Raw genomic sequence first — 25,378 nt, forward strand, 5'->3', positions numbered from 1 at the left:
GCCGTAATAACGGCCTTGATACGCCTGGGCATTGAGTCAAACAGAGCTTGGATGGCGTGTACAGCTGCCCATGCAGCTTCAACACGATACCACAATTCATCAAGAGTTGTCACTGGGGTATTGTGACGAGCCAGTTGCTCGGCCACCATTGACCAGACGTTTTCAGTCGGTGAGAGGTCTGGAGAATGTGCTGGCCAGGGCAGCAGTTGCACATTTTCTGTATCGAGAAAGGCCCGTACAGGACCTGCAACATGCGGTCGTGCATTATCCTGCTGAAATGTAGGGTTTCGCAGGGATCGAATGAAGGGTAGAGTCATGGGTCGTAACACATCTGAAATGTAACGTACACTGTTCAAAGTGCCATCAATGCGAACAAGAGGTGACCGAGACGTGTAACCAATGGCACCCCACACCGTCACGCCGGGTGATACGCCAGTATGGCGATGACGAATACGCGCTTCCAATGTGCGTTCACCGCGATGTCGCCAAACACGGATGCGACCATCATGGTTCGTTAAACAGAACCTGGATTCATCCGAAAAAATGACGTTTTCCCATTCGTGCACCCAGGTTCGTCGTTGAGTACACCATCGCAGGCGCTCCTGCTGTCATGCAGCGTCAAGGGTAACTGCAGCCATGGCCTCCGAGCTGATAGTCCATGCTGCTTCAAACGTCGTCTAACTGTTCGTGCAGATGATTGTTGTCTTGCAAATGTCCCCATCTGTTGACTCAGGGATCGAGACGTGGCTGCACGATCCGTTACAACCATGCGGATACGATGCCTGTCATCTCGACTGCTAGTGATACGAGGCCGTTGGGTTCCAGCACGGCGTTCCGTATTACCCTCCTGAACCCACCGATTCCATATTCTGCTAACAGTCATTGAATCTTGACATGTCACAATACGATAAACTGCAATCGCGATAGGCTACAATCCGACCTTTATCAAAGTCGGAAACGTGATGGTACGCATTCCTCCTCCTTACACGAGGCATCACAACAACGTTTCACCAGGCAACGCCGGTCAACTGCTGTTTGTGTATCAGAAATCGGTTAAAACTTTCCTAATGTCAACACGTTGTAGGTGTAGCCACCGGCGCTAGCCTTGTCTGAATGCTCTGAAAAGCAAATCATTTGCATATCACAGCATCTTCTTCCTGTCGGTTAGATTTCGCGTCTGTACCACGACATCTTCGTGGTGTAGCAATTTTAATGACCAGTAGTGTATATAACTTGAAGATATCACAGGAGCTAAACGTACCACTGCACAAAGAGAATGAAAGAGCTTTGCAGATGACGCAAGAATATTTAGACAGTTACATGTTTTGCTCCTAGGAATACCACCACCACCTCACTTGAACGCAGACCAAAAATGGCCGCTGCAAACTTCTGAAATTGTGCATGAGGGACTTTGCGCCCTTCTGTAGGAAATACCCTCGTTTTTGACCACGAGCTCCTTGAGGAGTTACTAAATCCAATTGAATATGTCTCTAAATACACTTTCAAAAAAGGTCACTGCACTTTGCGTCAATTTTGCGATGAGTGCTGCCGCACACGAAAACTGTCTCTAAGAAGATCGCGCCATATTTGTCACAAAGGCACTTCATACGCTTTTGTGTGAAAGAGATCTCGAAACCAATATCAGCTACAATATCTGACTTCGCACACCAAAACGACAATATTTGGAATTCAAAATAAATGTCTCTGTAACTTTAAAGAGGATGCTCATAACTTTTCGAAATTTAGCAGATTGTTTGAAGGCACTGTCAGAGAGAGAAAAATTTCTGAATTATACAGCCGCTGTGGCGTTCATAACTTTTCTGAAATTGTGTGTGGGCTCAGTTAACATGAGCTGGTGCTGGAATCAGGGTCGTGATTTTCCCCACTTCTCGAAGCTTGCCTCACTAGTCGAACTTGTCTAAGCACAGACGGGAAAATCAGTACCATTACACAAACATAATTCTAAGCACTGTCCTACAGACGAGAAAAACGGCTGAATTGTCCAACAGATACTGCTCTGGAGATGCTCTAAAGCCACAATGGCGGGTGAGGGTCATCGTCCCACCTGTCCGAACCAGAGGAGGATGGCCTGTCAGGACTTGTCAGGGGAAATCCAAACAGAGAAGTCATCAGGTGTCTCTCAGACGTCACAATGTACTTTTCTCCGATACCATGCTCCCATCTTGTTTGAACCAGTCTGTCGAGGCTCCAATGCCACACACAAAGGATGACTTGTGTCTCTCTGAGTTCACGGAACTTCTTATGAATGGCCCATTCTGTTGGTTCTTACTGAGTTTACCTGTCAAACTGCTGTTGTCACTATAGGATCACTGTACGCCAACTTCTGCAGGTGGACGAATTGCGAGACTTTCAGTGGCAAAATTATTTTGTAGAGATCGAAAAAAAAACATATGGCAGCCATATTGCACTGACAGTTAAACAGTGCAAAAGTGGCCTACAAAGACACTTCCTCAATTACTATACTCTGGTACTGTCGAGGAAAGCTCGCATTGGCTGGCCGTTGTGGCTGAGCGGTCCTAGGCGCTTCAGTCCAGAACCGCGCTGCTGCTACGGTCATAGGTTCGAATCCTGCCACGGGCATGGATTTGTGTGATGTCCTTAGGCTAGTTAGGTTTAAGTAGTTCTAAGTTCTAGGGGACTGATGACCTCAGATGTTAAGTCACATAGTGTTCAGAGTCATTTTAACCATTTTCTGAAAGCTCGAATTTTTCAATGTGAAACCCATCTCCAACCGCGCTATATAACCACATACCATACCAATGTAGTAAACATGATTCATATCCTGCACCATACAAACTCATCACTTGTGCATCCTGCATCGATACCAGACACTCATACACATGCCGTGAAGACAGACAGGTCCCCAAAAAACAAACTACATGCACCTGATATAGTCCGCACTGCACTAGATATTTCCCCCGAGGTCGGTCAGTCATCCATTGCAGCCAATGGTCACGATTCGACTGCCCCCCTCCCCCCCCCCCCCACACACACACGCTGTCCTGATATGCGACCAGAGCCCCTTCAGCAGGCCATGGTCAGTCTCTGAGCTGGTGTACAAACGCTGTGTTGCTTCCCCCTGCCATAAAGGCTTTACTGTTTCCGCTCCTGAGCTGCTTGCTTACTTGCTGCCATCCTTTCTACAGCCATCTCCACCCTCTACTATTACAAATACATACGTATTTTCACATATTTTCTTAGAATATCATACCATTTACTCGATAGTTTTCGATATCAAGCACATAGCAGTATGCTACCTATCGCTTGCACAGTATAATTCCGACGATAAAGACTGGAAATTATATCTCTAGAGACATGAATCTTAAGCGAGTGTAGCGATGTGGGACGTGCTGCAAAATCACTGAGTAACTAGAAACTTATCTCGTCCTCAAAGACATTTACATGAAAACTCAAAAACAGAGGAAAGTGGTTGTTCCACTGGAATTATTTTTAACGAATACCGATGTCAATGATACAACATATTGCAAGTGATCCATTTACTTTACAAAGTCAGCTAAGGTGTTTCTCATATCTAGAGAACCAGCACAAATGTCTCTTACAGCTGTTTTCACAATCAAGATGCAAACAACACTGAAACGTCCCCTTTCAAAAATTATGAATGACAGCGCTGGAAAAACTCTTACGTTATTTGATACTGAAACAGCTGAGTAAAACTGAACATACTGAGACACTTCTCTCTTTACTTATTCTGATCATCACTAAACTGACACACAATATTTTTAGCGCAACGCAATCTGACTTTCAATAATCCCTACAAAAGAATAGCCCTGACTAACAATAACCCATACCTTTCATGAATCACTTACCTCACAAAAATCTTCGTTACTCGAACTACTGCAATACACCGGCCGCCAGTATTGTCAGCTAAATAAAAGATTCGAACTACTGAAGGCTCTAACTACCGATAGGCATATATATATATATATATATATATATATATATATATATATATATATATATATATATACATATACATCCTGTCAAGGGTCAGCCTAGTGTTAACTGCGGAATGTGCAGGTGCCCCATCATGCTGATACCACATACGTCGACGCGTTTCCAGTGGGACATTTTCGAGCAACGTTGGCAGATCATTCTGTAGAAACGCGATGTATCTTGCAGCTGTTTGGGCCCCTGCAATGAAGTGAGGACCAATGAGGTGGTCGCCAATTATTCCGCACCATACATTTACAGTCGCTCTACCTGTCTGAGCCAGCGAGGACTGTCCACGGACCAGTAATGCATGTTCCGTAGATTCACTGCCCCGTGGTTTGTGAAACCCGCTTCATCGGTAAACAGGTAGAACTGCAACGCATTCTCTGTTAATGCCCATTGACGGAATTGCACTCGATGATTAAAGTCATCACCATGTAATTTCTGATGTAGCGACACATGAAACGGGTGAAAGCGGTGACGATGCAGTATGCGCATGACACTACTTTGACTCAGTCCACCGGCTCTCGCAATGTCCCGTGTACTCATGTGTGGGTTCATGGCAACAGCAGCTAACACACCAACTGCACCCGCTTTTCCTGTGACGGGCCTGTTACGGACCCGTTTGCGTGCTACGACCATACCTGTTGCATACAGTTGGCGGTAGATGTTTTGCAATGTGCGGCACGTTGGATGCTCTCTGTCCGGGTACCGTTCTGCATACACCCTGCAAACTTCAGCTGCATTTCGTCGACACTCGCCATAGATGAGTATCATCTCCGCCTTTTCAGAGTTCGAATACACCACGGTCACAGTTCCTACAACACTACACTATCACAGACGTCTGGTAACACGGTGTACTACAGCTGGTCTGCGTGCGGAGACGAATGCAGAATAACAATAGCAGCAAGCGCTACATGCGGACACTGCAACATCTAGACCAAACCACAACAGTGCACTACAGCCACACTCGTAAACACGGTCGTCATCGTAAACATGTCCCTGCAGATGCTGCTCGCCGACCGTGGCCCGTGTTTGTTACAACACGCAACTGAACGTCGGAGGTTTCAAGCGTCAACTTTAGGTTACAATATCTCCGGATGTAATTAACATTTTACAATGCAACAAACGGCACTGATTACGTATTTGTTCATATGTTCAGATGTGCTAACAAAACTAACGGGGTTCCATTTAAAAAACGTAGGTTTCTGTCAAAAAACATACTTCCGTGCATTTTTGTATGGTTTGTATTAAACAATTACACTAGCCCCTCTCCTCACGTTCGGTCTGTGGAATCGGCGTTCAGATCGTCCGCTCAAAACTCTGCCATCTCTCTCCCCACACCCACCACTACTGGCGGCTCACATCCAACTGCCCAACGCTACGTGCTGTTCACATCCAACTGCCCAACACTACACAAGCGAATATTCCAACAATGAGTCCAACCAGCCACAGACTACACACAGCACAGTCAGTGATTTTCATGTAGAGCGCTACGTGGAGTTACCAACATAAAAACCCAAACAGCCTACTTACAGGTAATGTGCAGAAGCTGTCAATCAGACATTTTATATGGGGCGGGGGCAATAACTTCCCAGTGCAAATGAACATCCATATTGAATCTGTTCAATTTCCGTGGAGAACATACACGATCACGAAAGCTGTCCGACACGTAATGCGTTAGGCCATTCCTGTACCCCAGCTAACCTCTCCATTCAGAAGCCTCCCATTGTAAACCGGAAATGTCAATCGTTCCAGCCACACCACGCAGAATCGTCCTAGGAAACCAGCCACATACATTTTATCACTGTACTTACAATGAAGTATTACGATTGCAATGTCACTCTGACAACATTCGACAATGAGTAAAGTATCAGAACACCCCCTCCCCGACGGCGTGGCTCTGGAAATATAAACATCTGTACCGTTCATATCACTGGACGTAATTTTCCAGGTAAAAAAAAAAAAAAAAAAAAAAAAAAAAAAAAAAAAAAAAAAGCTTTCACCCCATTACAGCTATCGCAATGTTCCACATTAAATCCATACCTTCCTTACGACAAGACATAGTCATTTCCTTTGCATTTGTCAGATCATTGACCACATCCACAGATACATTACAGCCCCATTGACTACAGCAAATCAATCACACATCCCCTACTATGACTTATACTTCGCTAATGACTGAATGCTGGTGACATCAAACAATATTGAGCGAAAATCCACGGTGGATGGATATGTCTCATTCGTTTTTTCTTGCGAGTGCTACCAGTGTGCCTTGTGAAGAGAGACGTAATCATCTGACATGCCACCAGATGTTAAAAACACGATCGCAACGGGAGCAGCCTTGGTCCTATAGGCGCACACAAGTATCGTTAATGATATCCATGTTAAAAGCTATACAAGCTTTATAAATCGAGGTATGGTGTTGCTACCTAATGAAGTGGTCTTCCACACAAATACTGCTACGTCGAACACAGACGGTGATCACAGGGTATTTACTACAGGCCCAAAGTGTGGGTGCACGCTGCTCCATCTGTCTGGAGCTCCAGCATGTATGAAAACTAGGTTTTCTTCTTCGTAACCATCTGTTATATCATCACAACACTTTCAGATCTGCTATACACCGATAAGGGATGCTAACCTCTTCGACTTCAGCGCATCTGGAGAGATTTTGTGCACTTGGGTGGGTGCCGTGAGCAACATTGAAGTGGTACAGCAGTTACTGACCCAGCTCGCTGTGTTACTTCACAAAACGCTGCGTGTAGCGGTCTACTTCTGGTCAGCTGCAAATTAAAGTGTCAGTGTTGCAGGGACGGTTCGTTAAAGGCAATGCAAGTGGATATTCCAGTCTCTAACTTCATCCTCAGAATACGAGTATGCTCTGTGACTCCCATCCACATAGGGAAAGATGTGCAATCGTATTGGCAAGTTATGCACTGTGATTGAAGTGCCAGAAATACATAGATCGCTGTGTGGTATACTTTGGTGTACATGTTCACAAATTAACAATGAATGGATGTACTGCACAGTCATCTATCTACATTCGCAATGGTACTCGCAAAGCAGTGGAGGGGAGGTTTTAGACATGGTACAGAAATCGGGAAGCATGTTGCTGCACCATTGGTCAGCGTTGAAATTAGGAAAAAACTGGTAAAATTTCTAAAATAGATCGCACCATCAACTTTGATGCTTGTTACAGTACATTGACAGTGTCTTTTCCATCCCATCTGTCCAGTGGTATGCTGTTGATTACCACATAACGATTGACATCACTTCCAGGGATGTCAAGGATCGAAACAGTGATCACATACGTGACTGCAATATGGAGAATGAATCGAAATGGAACATCAAGCCATCAGCTGTCCCATCACTGTAAAAGATGAGCTTGAATCTAGAGGTCAGACTCCTGTTTGGAATTGGTCCACAACATCGCGAAACTCTTCCACTTCCCATAAGTTGTGACTGTTTTTTATTTAAGATCAACCAGTGTGTGCATGTTAAGGCAGCAGCAACATAATTTATAGCATGTGATGCCCAGCTGCAGTCAGAGCCAATGGATTGAAAGATGGTGATGTCAGTTTAGAACCTGATACAGACCCCTAAGCCGTGGTGTAAGAAACAAAATGCATGGCTGTGTAAAAAGCTGTAGTCATACACTGCTTGGATATGTTACAACAGAAAAACAATGTGTCAAACAGCAGCAGAGAGAGACAGGCGCCCTCTCTTGCGACTGATACTCAGTGAGATGTGGTCCTCCTACAGTACGGGCAATGAAACTTTACACTGGTCTTTGCAGGCGACTTCGATCACTGAGAGGATCAATAAGTATATACAGGGTGTTTCAAAAATGACCGGTATATTTGAAACGGCAATAAAAACTAAACGAGCAGCGATAGAAATACACCGTTTGTTCCAATATGCTTGGGACAACAGTACATTTTCAGGCGGACAAACTTTCGAAATTACAGTAGTTACAATTTTCAACAACAGATGGCGCTGCAAGTGATGTGAAAGATATAGAAGACAACGCAGTCTGTGGGTGCGCCATTCTGTACGTCGTCTTTCTGCTGTAAGCGTGTGCTGTTCACAACGTGCAAGTGTGCTGTAGACAACATGGTTTATTCCTTAGAACAGAGGATTTTTCTGGTGTTGGAATTCCACCGCCTAGAACACAGTGTTGTTGCAACAAGACGAAGTTTTCAACAGAGGTTTAATGTAACCAAAGGACCGAAAAGCGATACAATAAAGGATCTGTTTGCAAAATTTCAACGGACTGGGAACGTGACAGACGAACGTGCAGGAAAGGTAGGGCGACCGCGTACGGCAACCACAGAGGGCAACGCGCAGCTAGTGCAGCAGGTGATCCGACAGCGGCCTCGGGTTTCCGTTCGCCGTGTTGCAGCTGCGGTCCAAATGACGCCAACGTCCACGTATCGTCTCGTGCGCCAGAGTTAAACCTCTATCGATACAAAATTCAAACGCGGCAACCCCTCAGCGCTGCTACCATTGCTGCACGAGAGACATTCGCTAACGATATAGTGCACAGGATTGATGACGGCGATATGCATGTGGGCAGCATTTGGTTTACTGACGAAGTTTATTTTTACCTGGACGGCTTCGTCAATAAACAGAACTGGCGCATATGGGGAACTGAAAAGCCCCATGTTGCAGTCCCATCGTCCCTGCATCCTCAAAAAGTACTGGTCTGGGCCGCCATTTCTTCCAAAGGAATCATTGGCCCATTTTTCAGATCCGAAACGATTACTGCATCTCGCTATCTGGACATTCTTCGTGAATTTGTGGCGGTACAAACTGCCTTAGACGACACTGCGAACACCTCGTGGTTTATGCAAGATGGTGCCCGGCCACATCGCACGGCCGACGTCTTTAATTTCCTGAATGAATATTTTGGTGATCGTGTAATTGCTTTGGGCTATCCGAAACATACAGGAGGCGGCGTGGATTGGCCTCCCTATTCGCCAGACATGAACCCCTGTGACTTCTTTCTGTGGGGACACTTGAAAGACCAGGTGTACTGCCAGAATCCAGAAACAATTGAACAGCTGAAGCAGTACATGTCATCTGCATGTGAAGCCATTCAGCCAGACACTTTGTCAAAGGTTTCGGGTAATTTCATTCAGAGACTACGCCATATTATTGCTACGCATGGTGGATATGTGGAAAATATCGTACTATAGAGTTTCCCAGACCGCAGCGCCATCTGTTGTTGAAAATTGTAACTACTGTAATTTCGAAAGTTTGTCTGCCTGAAAATGTACTGTTGTCCCAAGCATATTGCAACAAACGGTGTGTTTCTATCGCTGCTCATTTAGTTTTTATTGCCGTTTCAAATATGACGGTCATTTTTGAAACACCCTGTAAATGGTCTGTTAGCAACGTTGCCGTAGCACACACTGGCAGTTACTTTTACGCCACTTAACACTTGTTCTGCCTCAGAGCTACGCCAACTTACTTCTACCGCCAATATTACGCGCCAACCTGTACACTATTCTCCTTCTTGAGGATTTCCCCCACACCTAAACATTATTTTACATTACGCCAAGTTCTCTATTTACAATTAAACATACCATAGCGTTACAATATTCAATTACAGTCATTTTCATATATTAAAGTAATATTACATTTCTATTTTTACTACACGTAACAATATTATTTAGTTTAATTCTTTTGTTATTTCGCTGTCAGAGTGCAGCACAAGCCAGACACTGTCTCCTCCATAGCGTTCTTTAATTTAGCTGCCACCAGGCGGAAGCACTTCCGCTTTGCCTTCGATTTTGCCCCACAGATGGCATAAGCGTCCACTGTCTCTACCACTGCGCCTTGACTATGCCTGGCGTTCACTAGACGGCACGTTGCCACATTACACAATATGCATGACAACAACAAGCTCACGATCGACTTAGAAACAGATGGTGCCATACCATTCCTTGACGTGCTCGTCCGCCCTAAAGTATATGATTATCCCAGCCACATGGCCTGGTATCCGTCGCAGAAATATTCTGTTCTGAGAACCGTGGTGCATCGAGTGGAAGACGTCTCAGACATTAAAAACCTACCGAGGGAACTGAGTCACTTACGCAAAGTATTCAAGGAAAACGGCTACAACAACCGCCAGATTTCACAAGCAATCTTTCTGAAAACACAGAAACATAAGGATCCCAAGGAGGACTCTAAATAATCTTGGGTTTTTGCCTTTCTGTGGCTCAGTAAAAGGAAAAATTACCTGGCTCCTAGAGAGGTATAAAAACTGTTCAGTCATCAGTGCTCCAATTAAAACTCGACTCATGAGGGCTATGAAAGACGATGTAGGCACCAGATCGCCAGGAGTATCTAAAATACTGTATGAGTGTGGGTAGTTTTATGTAGAACTGACTGTGCATACTCTTGAACACATCATGAGGGATGCTTTCGCCTTCAGTACCCTGACAAATCGGCGGTAGCAGAGTATGCGCTAGAAAACTGACAACATATTGTTTTCGAAGAGACAAATGAGGTTACAGCATTAACAATTCTTGGGACAGCGTAATAAAAGAAGCTATCGAGATAAAAATTTGTTACAATAAAGAAAACCTCTGCCCAACTAGTGCAGCTCTCGTAAAAGTACAATAAATGGTACAATAAATGTTTTGCATACTTTGTTTGCTTTTAACACATATTCTGTTTTTCATTATAGTTTAACTTTTGAAATAACTGACTGCAAAAGCAATATTATCCACTAATACCAGTCAGACAAAAAGGACAATATTTGTTCAGACAGTTTCTTATGCTACTAACAGATGGCGTTACCGGTTGCGGTTACAGAAGAATGCCGCATTGTTTGAAATATCCCAGATCGGATTTTGAACTGTAATTAATAAACTAATAAATAAATTATTCTGTCCTTTTATGTTTCGAAACTGAGTGAGTTTAGGTGTATGTTACTGTCTTGACATAACTGTGTCCCCACAAAATGTTGACGACGTAGTGGACAAAGTGAAGAAATTGTGCTACCTTGGAAGCAAAATAAAGAAAGACGGAGAAGGCAAGAAGGATATACAAGTATAAATGCACAGACAGACAGACATTTCTCGCTGAAAGAAATCTACTAGCATCAAACATATGCTTTAATACGAGAAAGTTATTTCCTTGTGACATAGTGCCTCAATAAAGACAGCGGCCTGCATCTTAGCACGGCTTGGGAACACCAAGCAAGGTGGCGCAGTGGTTACAAGGGGCATCTTTCCCTTGCAGCTCTGTTATTTGAACAGGAGGGAGCGTAGAGCTTTAACAGGGTTGCTACCCCATTCATAACACCTTTGACTATGCGTTCTCCCGGCACTTTTTCTACATCCTGTAACTTTAATCCATCCGTAGTCAAAATTCAACAATTCCTGCCGCCGATGCCAACGTTGTTATGTACGTATATGACTGAAAGGAACCTATCTCTTCACAAATGACTTCTTGCAAAATAGCAATATCAATATGATTAGTTCGAAGCAAATTTCCCGAAAATATTTATCTTTCTTTCATTCTTTGTCCCATAAATGGCTCTGAGCACTATGGGGCTTAAGATCTGAGGTCATCAGTCCTCTAGAACTTAGAACTACTTAAACCTAACTAACCTAAGGACATCACAAACATCCATGCCCCAAGCAGGATTCGAACCAGCGACCGTAGCAGTCGCGTGGTTCCGGGCCAAAGCGCGTAAAACCGCTCGGCCACCGCGGCCGGCCTGTCCCATAAATATTTAACGTTAGCGCATCCCCCACCATTAACTCCAAGCAGCCAATAAGATTCATTTTCTCTTCGCGCGGCAAGCTGCGAGTTACAGCTAGACCGCGAGAATCTCTCTCCCGCATGCTGCGCTGTTGTACTTTATGACAATGCTGTTTCATTCACAGAGCGACCGAATTATTCATTCACTTGTCGATGTTAGTTTCTTGTAGTAGTATAGGTGTAAATGTTTTAATGCGATTTCCAAATAAATATGTCACGTGACGGCAATAAACGTGAAGTTCTTCATAGATTAGATTAGATTAGATTAATACTTGTTCCATAGATCATGAATACGACATTTCGTAATGATGTGGAATGTGTCAGGTTAATAAAAGGTGTCTGTACAAGATATTACATTACACAAGATATTGCATGACACTAATGTTTAAGTTGGTTTTTTTCCCCTTAATTTATATCTAAAAATTCAGCCAATGAGTAGAAGAAGTTGTCATCGTGAAATTCTTTTAATTTATTTTTAAATGTTACTTGGCTATCTGTCAGGCTTTTGATGCTGTTTGGTAGGTGGCCAAAGACTTTTGTGGCAGCATAATTTACCACTTTCTGTGCTGAAGTCAGATTTAACCCTGCATAGTGAAGATCATCCTTTCTCCTGGTGTTATAGCTATGCACACTGCTATTACTTTTGAACTGGGTTGGATTATTAACAACAAATTTTATAAGTGAATATATATTTTGTGAGGTTACTGTGAGGATCCCTAGATCCTTAAATAGATGTCTGCAGGATGACCGTGGGTGGGCTCCAGCAATTATTCTGATTACACGTTTTTGAGCAATGAATACTTTTCTACTCAACGATGAATTACCCCAGAATATGATGCCATATGAAAGCAGTGAATGAAAGTAGGCATAGTAAGCTAATTTACTGAGATTCTCATCACCAAAATTTGCAATAACCCTAATACCATACGTAGCTGAACTCAGACATTTCAGCAGACCATCAATGTGTTGCTTCCAGTTTAACCTCTCATCAATGGACACACCTAAAAATTTTGAAAATTCTACCTTAGCTACAGACTTCTGTTCAAAGTCCATATTTATTATTGGAGTTGTGCCATTTACTGTATGGAACTGTATATACTGTGTTTTATCAAAAATTAAAGAGGGTCCGTTTGCTGAGAACCACTTAATAATTTTGTGAAAAACATCATTTACAATTACATCACTTAGTTTTTGGTTTTTGGATGTTATTTCTATACTTGTATCATCAGCAAAAAGAACTAACTTTGCATCTTCATCAATGTGGAATGGTAAGTCATTAATATATATCAAGAACAGTAAAGGACCTAAGACCAAACCCTGTGGGACCCCATACTTGATAGCCCCCCCCCCCCCCCCAGTTTGAGGAATCAGCTGTTGTTTTAACATTACATGAACCACTTATTTCAACTTTCTGCATTCTTCCAGTTAAGAATGAATTAAACCATTTGTGCACTGCCCCACTCAAACCATAATGATTTAGCTTATCTAAAAGAATTCAATGATTTACGCAATCAAAGGCCTTTGAGAGATCTCAAAAAAATACGAATGGGTGATGTCCGGTTATTCAGAGCATTTAATATTTGATCAGTGACAGCGTGTACAGCATTTTCTGTTGAACAGCATTTCTGAAAATCAAACTGACATTTTGTTGGTACTTTATTTTTACAAATATTGGAGGCTATTCTTGAATACGTAACTTTCTCAAAAATTTTTGATAGAGCTGTCAGAAGAGAGATTGGGCGGTAGGTGTTGACATCTGACGTATCCCCCTTTTTACGCAATGGTTTTACAATGGCATATTTCAGTCTATCGGGGAAAACCCCCTGCTCCAAAGAGCTATTACATACGTGGCTGAGAATCCTACTTATCTGTGGGGAACACGCTTTAAGTACCTTGCTGGAAATTCCATCATTTCCGTAAGAGCTTTTACTTTTCAGTGAGTTTATTATTTTATTGATTTCAGAGGGAGAGGTTGGTGGAATTACAGTTGTTTCAAACTGCACAGGTATGTCCTCTTCTATTAGTAGCCTTGCCTCTTCTAGTGAAGATCTAGATCCTATTTTCTCCACAACATTTAAAAAATGATTATTGAAAATATTTTCAATTTCTGATTGTTTGTTAGTACACTTGTCATTCAGTTTTATGGCACTAAAGTCTTCCTGTGCTCTTGGTTGCCCTGTTTCCCTTTCAATAATATTCCAAATTGCTTTAATTTTATTATCAGAGTTACTGATCTCAGACATGATTCACATGCTTCTGGACTTTTTGATACCTTTTCTTAGTACCGCACAATAGTTTTTATAATATTGAACAATTTCGGGGTCAGTACTCCTTCTCGCTGTTAGATACAGTTCTCTTTTACAGTTGCAAGATATTCTTATTCCTTTAGTTAGCTAAGGTTTTTTATATGTTTTCTTGGAATTATGTTTAACTATTTTCTTGGGAAAACAATTTTCAAATACCCTTAAAAATGTACCATAAAATAAGTTATGTTTCAAGTTTGCATCAGGTTCCTTACACACTTCATCCCAGTCTAGCTGCTGTAGGCTTTCCCTAACGTTTGCAATATTTATATTGTTAATTGAACGCACTGGCGAGTAGGTTTATTTACCGCATTTACAAGGATCTGAGAGAGGGACTCGAATTTTTTACTTTTGAAAACACAATAATGAACTGCAGAAACATGTGTCAGCTAGAGAACTGTACAGAGAATAGTAAACGAAAGGGTCAAAGCTGTAGAAATCTTGGTTTCTTGCAGCCTGGAAACCATCGAAATCTAAAGAAACCTGCGACACAAAGTGGTGGCACTGAAATGTTTATAAGTGGTGAATACTCGAAATCAGAAAAACTTGTCACGATTATGACTGAGGAAATTGGCTTCAAAGGTAGCGCTTGGTCAACGCAAAGTATTTTAAAAGACATTGTTTTCAAATATAGTAAGAAGAGAGTTTTTGATTGAAAGAAGTGACATAGGTGCAGCACGATCTCTTATAAAGCTGCACGATACAAGAGAAGTCTATTATCTTGCTGAAACATTGGTGAATCAGAATTGTTCCATGAATACCTGCTGGAAAATGAGCTGTGGTACTGGCGGTTTTAAAGTTCCCGTAGGAAACGGTTCTCTGATGATTATTGTCTTTTTCTGGTTTTGTTGTTGATAGTAAACTTGTAATAGGGTGTACGAACAACAGCAGTGACTACCATTAGGAAAGAACGTTGTCAGTTTCAAAGTGGTTCACTGGATAATTCTTGTCATACGTTGCTTCGAAGTCGGTCATTGTAACTACCATGCCTGTTATCATTCAGCTGTTAAAAACACGAAGTACAAACACCAGGAAAGCGGATATTGTGCTCTGGCTTAAAAATAAAAATACCGCGCGCAGTATAAGTCAGACTCGTGACGAACTTCTGCAGCTCGTTACCTTATAGAAGTCACGCGACAGAACGTAGAAATTTGACTCTGTTGCACGTGAATGTGGTTTCAGAGGTTTCTTATTCAACAGCCTCTGCATACCTTACTTTATAGATGAGGCATGGTTGCATCTTCCAGGTTACATCAACACGCGTTAACTGGTGTTAACCCCCATATCATCCATGAAACACCACTGCATGATGAAAAGGTCGGTGTGTGGTGCTCAATGTCAGCTTCCAGGAGTGATGGCCCCATTTTCTTTGATGTGACTGAAGACTCTACAGTTTATATGGACATCTTCAATACATTTGTGGAGCAGCTGGATGACATCGAACTTATAAAAGCTTAATTACAAGATGGAGCATCGTGTCGCACGCCTAGCGCTTCCATGTAACTTGTAACAAGTGTCTATGATGACCGAACAACCGACACCCCCCCCCTTTCCCCCGCGCTTGTGGCAGTCTCATAGGAGCTGAGTGTACAGCCACAGACCACAGACCACGAACAACTGCAGAACTTCGTCAGGCCAAGACACACGAAATAAACAACACTGATGAGAATACACTTCACACAATGCCACGGAATACGGCGAAAAGAGTGCACTCGTACGTCTATGCTGGTGAAGGACACTTCCAGCATCTGCTGTGAGGAGTTTGTGTGAATGTATGTATGTGATCTCTCAATGGTATTTATCATCTCCTAAAATTGCAAATGTGTCCCATTATTGGTTCAGTTGTTCTAAGTAATTAAAGTAGCTCATGTTTATATGGACTGAACTGTGTGTCGATGTAAGTGTGAAGGCGTAGCAAGTTTCAAATTAGAGAGTATAAAAATGTTGAAGTCGAGTTTTCAGATAGTGTAGGATCTGATTAGGTGTTTATTGTATGTTAGGAGAGGTGCGAATTTGATGAGGGGGTAAAGGATCCACATGAGGGAAACTAAACAGATGTTGAAAGGGAGAACAGAGTGCATGGCGCTCAAGGATTTAGAGGGAGTAGTAGGACGTTGGTGGACAGTACATCCATGCAGCACTGGCATAGGAGACTGTAGGTCAAATCATGGTATGGTCATGGTCAGGCCTAGAACTTTATCTGACAGCTTCGTGGTGAATGTGGAAAATAGATTTCACCTTTTGCTTCAGTTAGAAACTGGCGAGCCTCAAGCAGTTGCAGGTGTAGACAGGGCACAACAAACTTTCAGCAGCAAATTGAAAAGTAAGAAAGTAGGGTAAGCAGTAAAGAGAAAGAAAGTGTTGTTGTTAGGTAGTTCCCACGGAAGAGGTGTTGGCCAACTTTTGCAGGATGAACTAGGATCAGAATACCAGGTCACCAATTTTTTTTAAACCTAGTGCTGGTCTGGAGCACGTGACAGAGGATTTAGAATCACTTTGCAAAGAGTTCACTAAGAGAGACAGCGTGGTTGTAGTGGGTTGGGCAGGTAATAGTATTGACAGAGATCCTGGGTACAATATAGAGTGTGACCTGGCAAAGATTGCATCTGCATTAAAGAATACTAGTGTTGAGTTTGTATCTGTTCTTGGGCGCCATGACCAACCTCATTTGAACTCTTCTGTGAAGAGAGTTAATTAGGAGTTGAAACAGTTGCTTATGTCTGGTGCAGGGTCACACATTGGTGTGGTTCCTGTTGATTCTATCAGTAGGTGGGATTACACAAGGCATGGCCTTCACCTCAACAGGAAGGGGAAGGGTAAACTGGCTGGGGAAATAGCAGGAAAGTTAAAGGGGGGAGGCACTGCCATGAGTGATAAAATACCAGTGGTTACAAGGTTCAGAAAAGACCCTTTTTTAGGGTAGTGTGGTCAGAAAGAAACCAAATTTTAAGAGAGGTTAGGACTGAGACAAACCAGTTTGAGAAAGAAACCAAAAAACATAATTCTAGCTTATTACATCAGCATAGACAGCCATTGGTTACGAATTTTCAGCAGTCAGCAGATATTTTAACTCTATCCAGTTTTAACTCAGTCAATGTGAAATGTCAGCTATCTTTATTGCATCAAAATATTCGAGGACTACGAAATACAATTAATGAATTAATTATCTGCATAGATGAATTAGAGTCTTCAAACACAGCTGACATAATCTGCCTCTCTGTACATCCTGTGACCACTGGTATAGAACTTTTAAGTGTTACAGGGTTTAGGTTAGCATCTCACTTTTCTAGATCAGAAATGGAGAAAGGAGGAGTTGCGACATTCATCAGGAACTGTCATAAATTTAAGAACATAGACATCTATAAATTTTGCCTAGAACAGCATTTGGAAGTATGTGCAACAGAAGTAGAATTTCACAAAAAGTCCTTCATAATATTAAGTGTATATCAAGCACCTGCAGGTAACTTTAATCTTTTCATAAACCACCTTGAAGCTGTACTGGTCCATTTAACACTCAAAAACAAAGAAATAGTGGTTGCTGGTGATTTCAATGTAGATTTCCTTAAAGACTCTTATTTCAGTTAGTAACACTATCATTCAACTTAATTTCCAATGTAAAGTTTCCCACTAGGGTAGCCAATTGCTCACAAACAGCCATTGATAATATCTTTATAGAAAAGTCCATGTACAAAATTATATTACAAAACCAATAATCAATGGCCTCTCAGATCATGGCATGCAGTTCCTTCTGTTAAATGTTAACACTGAACAGGATATAAAATCTGTTAAATCTTATCTCAAGATGGTAATCAACAAGCCAAAAATTGATTATTTTAGGACACTCCTCAGAGACATTCACTGGACTGATGTTTACAGTGCATGAATGAAAAATATAACACTTTTGCTAATCAAGTGCTTACCTTATTCGAACACTGTTTTCCCCAAAAACTTACCAAGGTTAGAGCAAAGTCTATAAAGAAGCCACAGATTACTCAAGGAATAGAGGTATCTCGTGAAACAAAAAGAAAACTGTATCTGTCAATCCGAAACAGTTCCGATGTTGATGCTATAGCATATTCCAAGAAATACTGCAAAATATTAAAGACTGTAATATGGACATCAAAGCAAATATTATACAAGGAAAAGATAGTCATATCAGATAACAAAATAAAGACAATATGGGATATAGTGAAGGAGGAGACCAGTAGAACCAGACATGAAGAGGGCCAAATAGCATTAAGAGTAAATGATACATTGGTGACAGATGTGTATAGTGTCACAGAACGTTTTAACAAACATTTCATATCTGTTACTGAAAAGATGGGGTTGTCGGGTTCTGTAGATGCTGCTGTGGAATACCTCAGACCAGACATTTCAAGTAACTTCCATAGTATGAATTTGACCTTCACTACCCCAGCAGAAATAATATCCATCATAAAATCTTTAAAATCAAAAATATCTAGTGGGTATGATGAAATATCAGCAAAGCTAATTAAAGAATATGATTCTGAGTTAAGTAACATATTAAGCTATCTGTGTAACCAGTAGTTTATCAGTGGAATAATTCCTGAATGGTTAAAATATGCTGAAGTTAAGCCACTGTATAAGAAGGGAGATAAAGAAATAGCATCAAATTTCTGTCGAATTTCACTTTTGCCAGCATTCTCAAAAATTTTAGAAAAAGTAATGTACAATCGGCTTCATAACCATCTTATCTCAAATAACATACTGTCAAAGTCACAGTTCGAATTTCTAAAGGGTTCTGATACTGAGAAGGCTATCTACAGTTACAGTGAAAATGTGCTTAATTCATTAGATAAAAAATTGCAGGCAACTGGTATATTTTGTGATTTGTCAAAGGCATTTCCTTTTAAGTAAATTAGAATATTACAGTGTAACAGGAAATGTTGCAAAATGGTTCAAATCTTATATCTCTGGCAGGAAACAAAGCGTGTTATTAGGAAAGAGACATGTATCAAGCTATCAGGCATCATCCAAGTGGGAACTAATTATATGTGGGGTCCCACAAGGTTCCATTTCATGGCCCTCACTTTTTCTTGTGTATATCACCAACCTTTCATCAGTAACATTACCCGATGCCAAGTTCGTTTTGTTTGGCGATGATACAAACATTGCAATAAATAGCAAATCAAGTGTAGTCTTTGAAAGATCGGCTAATAAAATACTTGTTGACGTTAATCACTGGTTCCTAGCCAATTCTTTGATACTAAACTTTGAAAAAACTCACTACACGCAGTTCAGAACTCGTAAAGTGTGTCCCACGAGTATATTCCTAACATATGATGACAAGCAGATAGAAGAAGTGAACAGTGCTAATTCTTGGGATTACAGCTTGATAATAAATTCAACTGGGAAAAGCACACCACAGAACTGCTGAAGCGTCTTAACAAATCTCTATTTGCAACGCGAATTGTGTCAGACATAGGTGATATAAAAATGAAAAAGCTGGCATACTATGCTTACTTTCATTCCATAATGTCATACGGGATTATTTTTTGGGGTAATTCATCAAGCCAAGCTAAAGTTTTCCAGGCACAAAAACGTGCAGTAAGAGTTATATGTGGTGTGAACTCAAGAACATCCTGCAGAAGCCTGTTTAGGGAACTAGGGATACTAACTACTGCTTCCCAATATATTTATCACTTTTTCAAAGCAACAGGTCAATTCATGGAATCAATACTAGAAATAAAAATAATCTTCACAAGGATTTAAAGTCACTTAGTCTTGTACACAAAGGTGCGCATTATTCAGGAACACACATTTTCAGTAACTTGCCAGTAGCTATCAAAAGTTTAACAACCAATGAAATTCAATTTAAGAGAAGCCTGAAGGATTTATTGGTGGCCAACTCCTACTACTCCACTGATGAATTTCTCAGTAGAACCAACTGATTTGTGTGCGTGTATATATTATATATAAGTACAATATAACTTGTGCACAATTTCAGTGCAGTAATGTGTTCATTGTAAATAAGTGTGTGTGTGTGTGTGTGTGTGTGTGTGTGTGTGTAAGTACAATCTAACTTCTGCACCATTTCAGTGCAGTAATGTGTTCATTGTAAATAAGTATTATAGTAGTTGTATTATACGTTTATTACCTTATAAATAAATAAAAAAACTTTTTTATATTACATTCAGTGCATTAGTATTTGTAAAATGATTCTTTCATATATTGCTCATTAAAAAATGACGATCATTCCACTTGGGGCCTGTGGAATGGTACATTAGTTTATTTGTCTGAGTTGTTAATATTTGTGATGTATTGTTGTTTTTCTTACATGTTCTACATCCGAGAGGACCTCCTCACTGTGGATCAATTGGAATGAAAGTAAATCTAATCTAATCGAATGTGGGGGATAGTGCAGGGGTGCAATCACTTTTTTGCTCAGTTAATAGGTTTTGTAATTACAGTCTGGTGCGGGCTTTCTCTTGGGTGGTTAGCGATGAGGTCTTAGAGTCGTAATAATTCACGTGCAAACATATCTGTGATTGGCGTCTTTCATTCTCACTACTTACAACTATCTTTTCGTTTCACAGGACGACAAGCGACTTCCCTTCGCCATCCTCGCAGCCCTGAACTTGGTGGTGGCGTTTTCCGTGTCGTTCCTGCCAGAATCTGCGCTGCAGCGATTGCCGGAGACGTTAAGGGACGGCGCCGTCTTTGGCAGAGGACAGCGCTACTGGAGCTGGAAACCCAAACCGACACCAGAGTACGCCAAGGGATAAAGGAGTTCCAGAAGTTCCTTTTAGTTTAGAAGGAATGATAATGCGATGCTGGCAACCTTTGACTTCTGTTTACTGACGGTGCACATGACTTGCTCGGCCTGCTATGAACGAATAACAGTGCACTTCGAGCCCTATTTCTAATCTGTAAACAGTAACACGAAAATTAAGCCTGACCTGGATTAGATGCCAAAATAAACTGACATGGAAACCGCACCTACTGCGCTATGCAAAAAAGAAAAAAAAAAACGCTCATAATAGACTAAAACTACATATTGCACTCCTAACAAAGCCTTAGTCTGACGAGTAATCCTCTTACGCTAACGTCGTCTGCATTCATACCAGTTTCCCCTCGCATTTTTAATTTTAACACTAACTTCAGAAATACTCTATTGCTATGGAACCCGCCTCGCCCTCTGTACCCTCCCACTACACCACTGCCCCTCCCCTCCCCGCCTGTTACACCAACATGCTCTCCACATCCTGTTCCAACAAAACTTAATCATCTCCCACAACGTGCCCAGGAAATCTCGCCCAGAGATCTACCCGTCCTTCCAGCATTAACAAAATCCTCTTCAAATGGTTCAAATGGCTCTGAGCACTATGGGACTTAACGTCTGAGGTCATCAGTCCCCTAGAACTTAGAACTACTTAAACCTAACTAACCTAATGACATCAGACACATCCATGGCCGAGGCAGGATTCGAACCTGCGACCGTAGCGGTCGCGCGCTTCCAGACTGTAGCGCCTAGAACCGCTCGGAAACACAGAATCCTCTTCTTGCTCTCGATGTCAGCGCTACAGTTCGTAGCTCCTCGCCACTTTTCTGGCTCCTCTTCCCCACTTCTTCACTCCCACATTGTTTCGGGAACAGTCTTCCCCTCACCTAGTCTTTCTGTACCTGTAGTGAAATCCGTTCAAAACATTTTTTTAAATTAAAAAAAAAAACAATATTTTATTTACAATTTGAAATGTAAAATAGCTTGTTTTAATAATTTAAAAAAGACGCACATGTTTCGTATTTTTAAATTTTTGTAAACTGTTTATATGTTTTATGACTGCTGTTCCTGAAGTACAGGGATGTAACGCATAGAGTCCTGACGGACGATGGCTGCAAATAATAATAAAAAGGACAAAAAATTGTCCAATACTGTAATAAAATTCCGCGATTATTGAAGTGATGTGCATGTCATTACCATTCCTTGCTCAGTGTTAGCGTATATCAGCGCTTTTTACTTCCTTTGTTTTGAAACAGGTTGAACCGTGATTTATTTTCAAAGAATATTCTTAAAAACTTATTTTATTTACTAGCGATTCATCAAGAACATTAACATATTTAATCACACTATGTAAGCATGGAAGTAATTGACAGGGAGTAACTGATGAAAACATAACCAAATTCCTTTTAACAAATGGGAATTTTATTCACTTTAATAGTGCCTAAAAGCATTTTTTTAAAAGAAACAGATTTAAAATTATAATCAGAAAGCACCCTCTAAATAGCAAAGTTACAATTTATTCAAGAGGCAGAAAGAAACAAGTTTTGACTGTATGAGCTTTCGGTCACAGAACCTTGCCGCTCCCTTTTGTCACGGCCATAGTTACGACCGCTCACAACAGCCTCTGAAAGACTACACTGGTGTAAATCTGCAACACACCAGATAACTTTAAACCAAGAGTTTTAACAATTTCCACAAGCACACAAAGTATGCACCCCCCCATAGGAGGGATGGAAATGGTACAGAACACTAACAATTAAAATATTAACCCTGCCACGTGAAAGTGCAACCTGATTTTAACTTTTAAGAAAAGTCTTACGGTGAAAGGGTGGCAACTTTATGTACTAAAATGATCATTTAAATAAAAGCCCTTGAAATGCAATCTTATATAAGATTCTACAAGGTTGGCCAAACAATAGTTAAGATGCTCTACAGTACACAGACACCGCCTCTCAAGATCATAGGCAATAATATCAAAGTTTCCAAAGATCAAAATATATTTCAGGTATTAGGCCGATACACTCCAAGCGATAAATTCGTTAACATACCAAATCCGATAAACATGACAGAGGCAGCTACTAACGTACGGTAGATTGATAGGGAGATTACCGAACAACCCGAACCGCAGGTTGCTCTAACCTGCCCCTACTTCACAAGGGAAAATGGACCACCCAATTTTTAAACAACCACCTTCCCACGGGTGGGCAACCGGAGAAGAATGGTGGGACAACCCCAAAGCAAAACGGCTGGTGACCTTACACAGAAAACAAGTATAATTTAACAAGTAAATGAAACAACATATCACCAATCACTTAACTTCTAATAAAGTGCCATTTCTCGAGAAGACCTGGCGCAGCACCCCCAAATCGCTCTCCCGAACCGTCTGCTGCCAGCCGCTTCAACGGACGCAGGAAAGCGCGCCGATCTCCCGTCTCACTGCGTCGCAGCTCGCACCGGCCAGACTGATGTCGTGGGTTGACTCCTGTTGCTCACGTGTCGACCGCGAAGTCACTACCCATCACTATATGCCGCGGCCCACTGGACTCACGTGGCGACCCCACATGCGCCGACGCTCAAGACGGACAAGTCATCTTGTGTCTTAGTGCGCGACTGACCAACCGATCGATCCAACCGCCAATGACCATTGCCTGAGCAACTCGAGCAGACTGATGGCCTAAAGCGCAGACTCAGATGCAGGATTTAAGCCCCGACTGGGCGACCACACGCTGAGTTCTCTTACTGCCTAACAAATGCGGACGAGAGACAGACTAGCAAGCTTGGGACGAGAGACTGACCCAGAGTGGTCGACTGGCGAGCTCATAGCGCCCCTTAAATGCACGTGAACAGGCAACCTTTCCCCTTTCCCACCAGAGGGAGACACCAAAGCTGCGATTGCCACAGCGGCGCCACCGCCAGAAACGGAGGGCGACTGCTTCACACTACGCGCTGCGGCACGCTCTTCAAAATAGCAAATTTTACCACGGCTCACAGGTATCCATTCCCTTCGTTATGTACAGTTGCATTCAACTGCAGCGCTTCTCTGCAGCACGCTGGTTTATACTTTCTTCTGAAGTTAAGACGACGCTATGAACCACTGGGCTCCGTGAGCATGCTTCCAAGCATGAATCAGCTTTCATTGTCAGTGTCGTGCCGATGTGTTTCAGTCATATCGATTCACTGATTAAGGGACTGAGAACCATAAGGGCCCAAAGCACAGGAACAAAGTTTTGAGAAAAATAGTTGTTTGCTGAAATGAAATTTTTAGGCAAACCTCCAGTTTCATTGGTCTGAATTGCTTTTTAACCATGTCCTAACTTCCTAAGTTTCCTATGAAAACATAACGTACCCAATATGTTCTTTCTATCTTTTGCTTGTGCCTTTTTCCCGCAATGACGCAGGGTCGGCAAGGTTTAACGGATTTGGCTAGGTTAATTTAAGGGGTGACCGGATGCACTTCCTACCGCCACCCCGTACCCCCTAGGACAGAATTAGTGTACCCCAACTCTCTGTGTCTAGTGTAATCCATGGAATAGTGCGAATGTGTTGAGATGTCTGCGAGCCATGTAACTGAGGTGGGACGTGGGGACCAGCCTGCAATTCACCTAGTGGGATGTGGAAAACCGCCTAAAAACCAAATCCAGGCCTCCGTCGTTAAGCCGCCGGGCGGATTCGATCCGGGGCCGGCGCGCCTACCCGAGTCCGGGAAGCAGCGCATTAGTGCCCTCGGCTATCCTGGCGAACTTACACACTATTTTATGGAATGTTAATTAATATTTAGGATTATATTTCTTATTTACGATAATTCACAAAATTTCCATGTGTAGGCTAGTGACAATAGTGTCTTTTCACAGTTGTAAAGTTTGTAATTTATGTGAAACTGGAATCAGAACGTAAGAGATACTGAGTGCACCACACACATAATTTATTCATATTTGGACACGTCATAGCACTCATTAGCATTATTTTCATTATGCAGTTTCTGTGGCTTAAGGTTCAGCTGAAACTACCGATACATCTCCGTTTGTAAAGTACTGCTTCTACGTACATAACGTAGTCACTGAATTATGTTGTCAACCCCAGGAGACACTTGAACAATGCATAGCAACAAAATAATGCTTTGTTGTTTGGGCTCACCTGGAAATGGATATCCGAGAAATCAGTGAGACAGCTTTTTGTGAATGTTCGTGTATATGGTGTAGGGCTGCTTTATTTATTTATTTTTTTTTTTTTTTGAGTCATCAGTCTGACTGCTTTGATGCGACCCGCCACGAATTCTTCTCCTGTGCCAACTTTTCACCTCAGAGTAGCACTTGCAACCTACGTCCTCAATTATTTGCTGGATGTTTTCCAATCTCTGCCTTCCTCTACACTTTTTACCCTCTACAACTCTCTCTGACACAATGGAAGTTATTTTCTTGATGTTCCACCATCCGGTCCCATCTTCTTGTCGGTGTTTTCCATATATTCCTTTCCTCGTATATTCTGCGAAAGAACTCCTCATTCCTTACCTTATCAGTCCACCTAATTTTCAACTTACTCATTTAGCACCACACCTTAAATACTTCGTTTCTTTTCTGTTCCACGT

General features: G+C 41.8%; 1 protein-coding gene across 1 annotated transcript in view; it reads left to right on the forward strand.

Moving 5' to 3' along the window:
* Positions 1-21,063, forward strand: part of LOC126176754 (solute carrier family 22 member 7-like) — a 557,899-nt gene extending 536,836 nt beyond the window's left edge. The window contains exon 10 of the mRNA XM_049923922.1: positions 20,609-21,063. Coding sequence (XP_049779879.1) covers positions 20,609-20,797 — 189 coding nt within the window. The 3' untranslated portion in view covers positions 20,798-21,063. The remainder of the gene's footprint in view (positions 1-20,608) is intronic.
* Positions 21,064-25,378: the final 4,315 nt, after the last annotated feature.

Source organism: Schistocerca cancellata, chromosome 3 (genome assembly GCF_023864275.1).
Source record: "Schistocerca cancellata isolate TAMUIC-IGC-003103 chromosome 3, iqSchCanc2.1, whole genome shotgun sequence".
Lineage (NCBI taxonomy): Eukaryota > Metazoa > Arthropoda > Insecta > Orthoptera > Acrididae > Schistocerca > Schistocerca cancellata.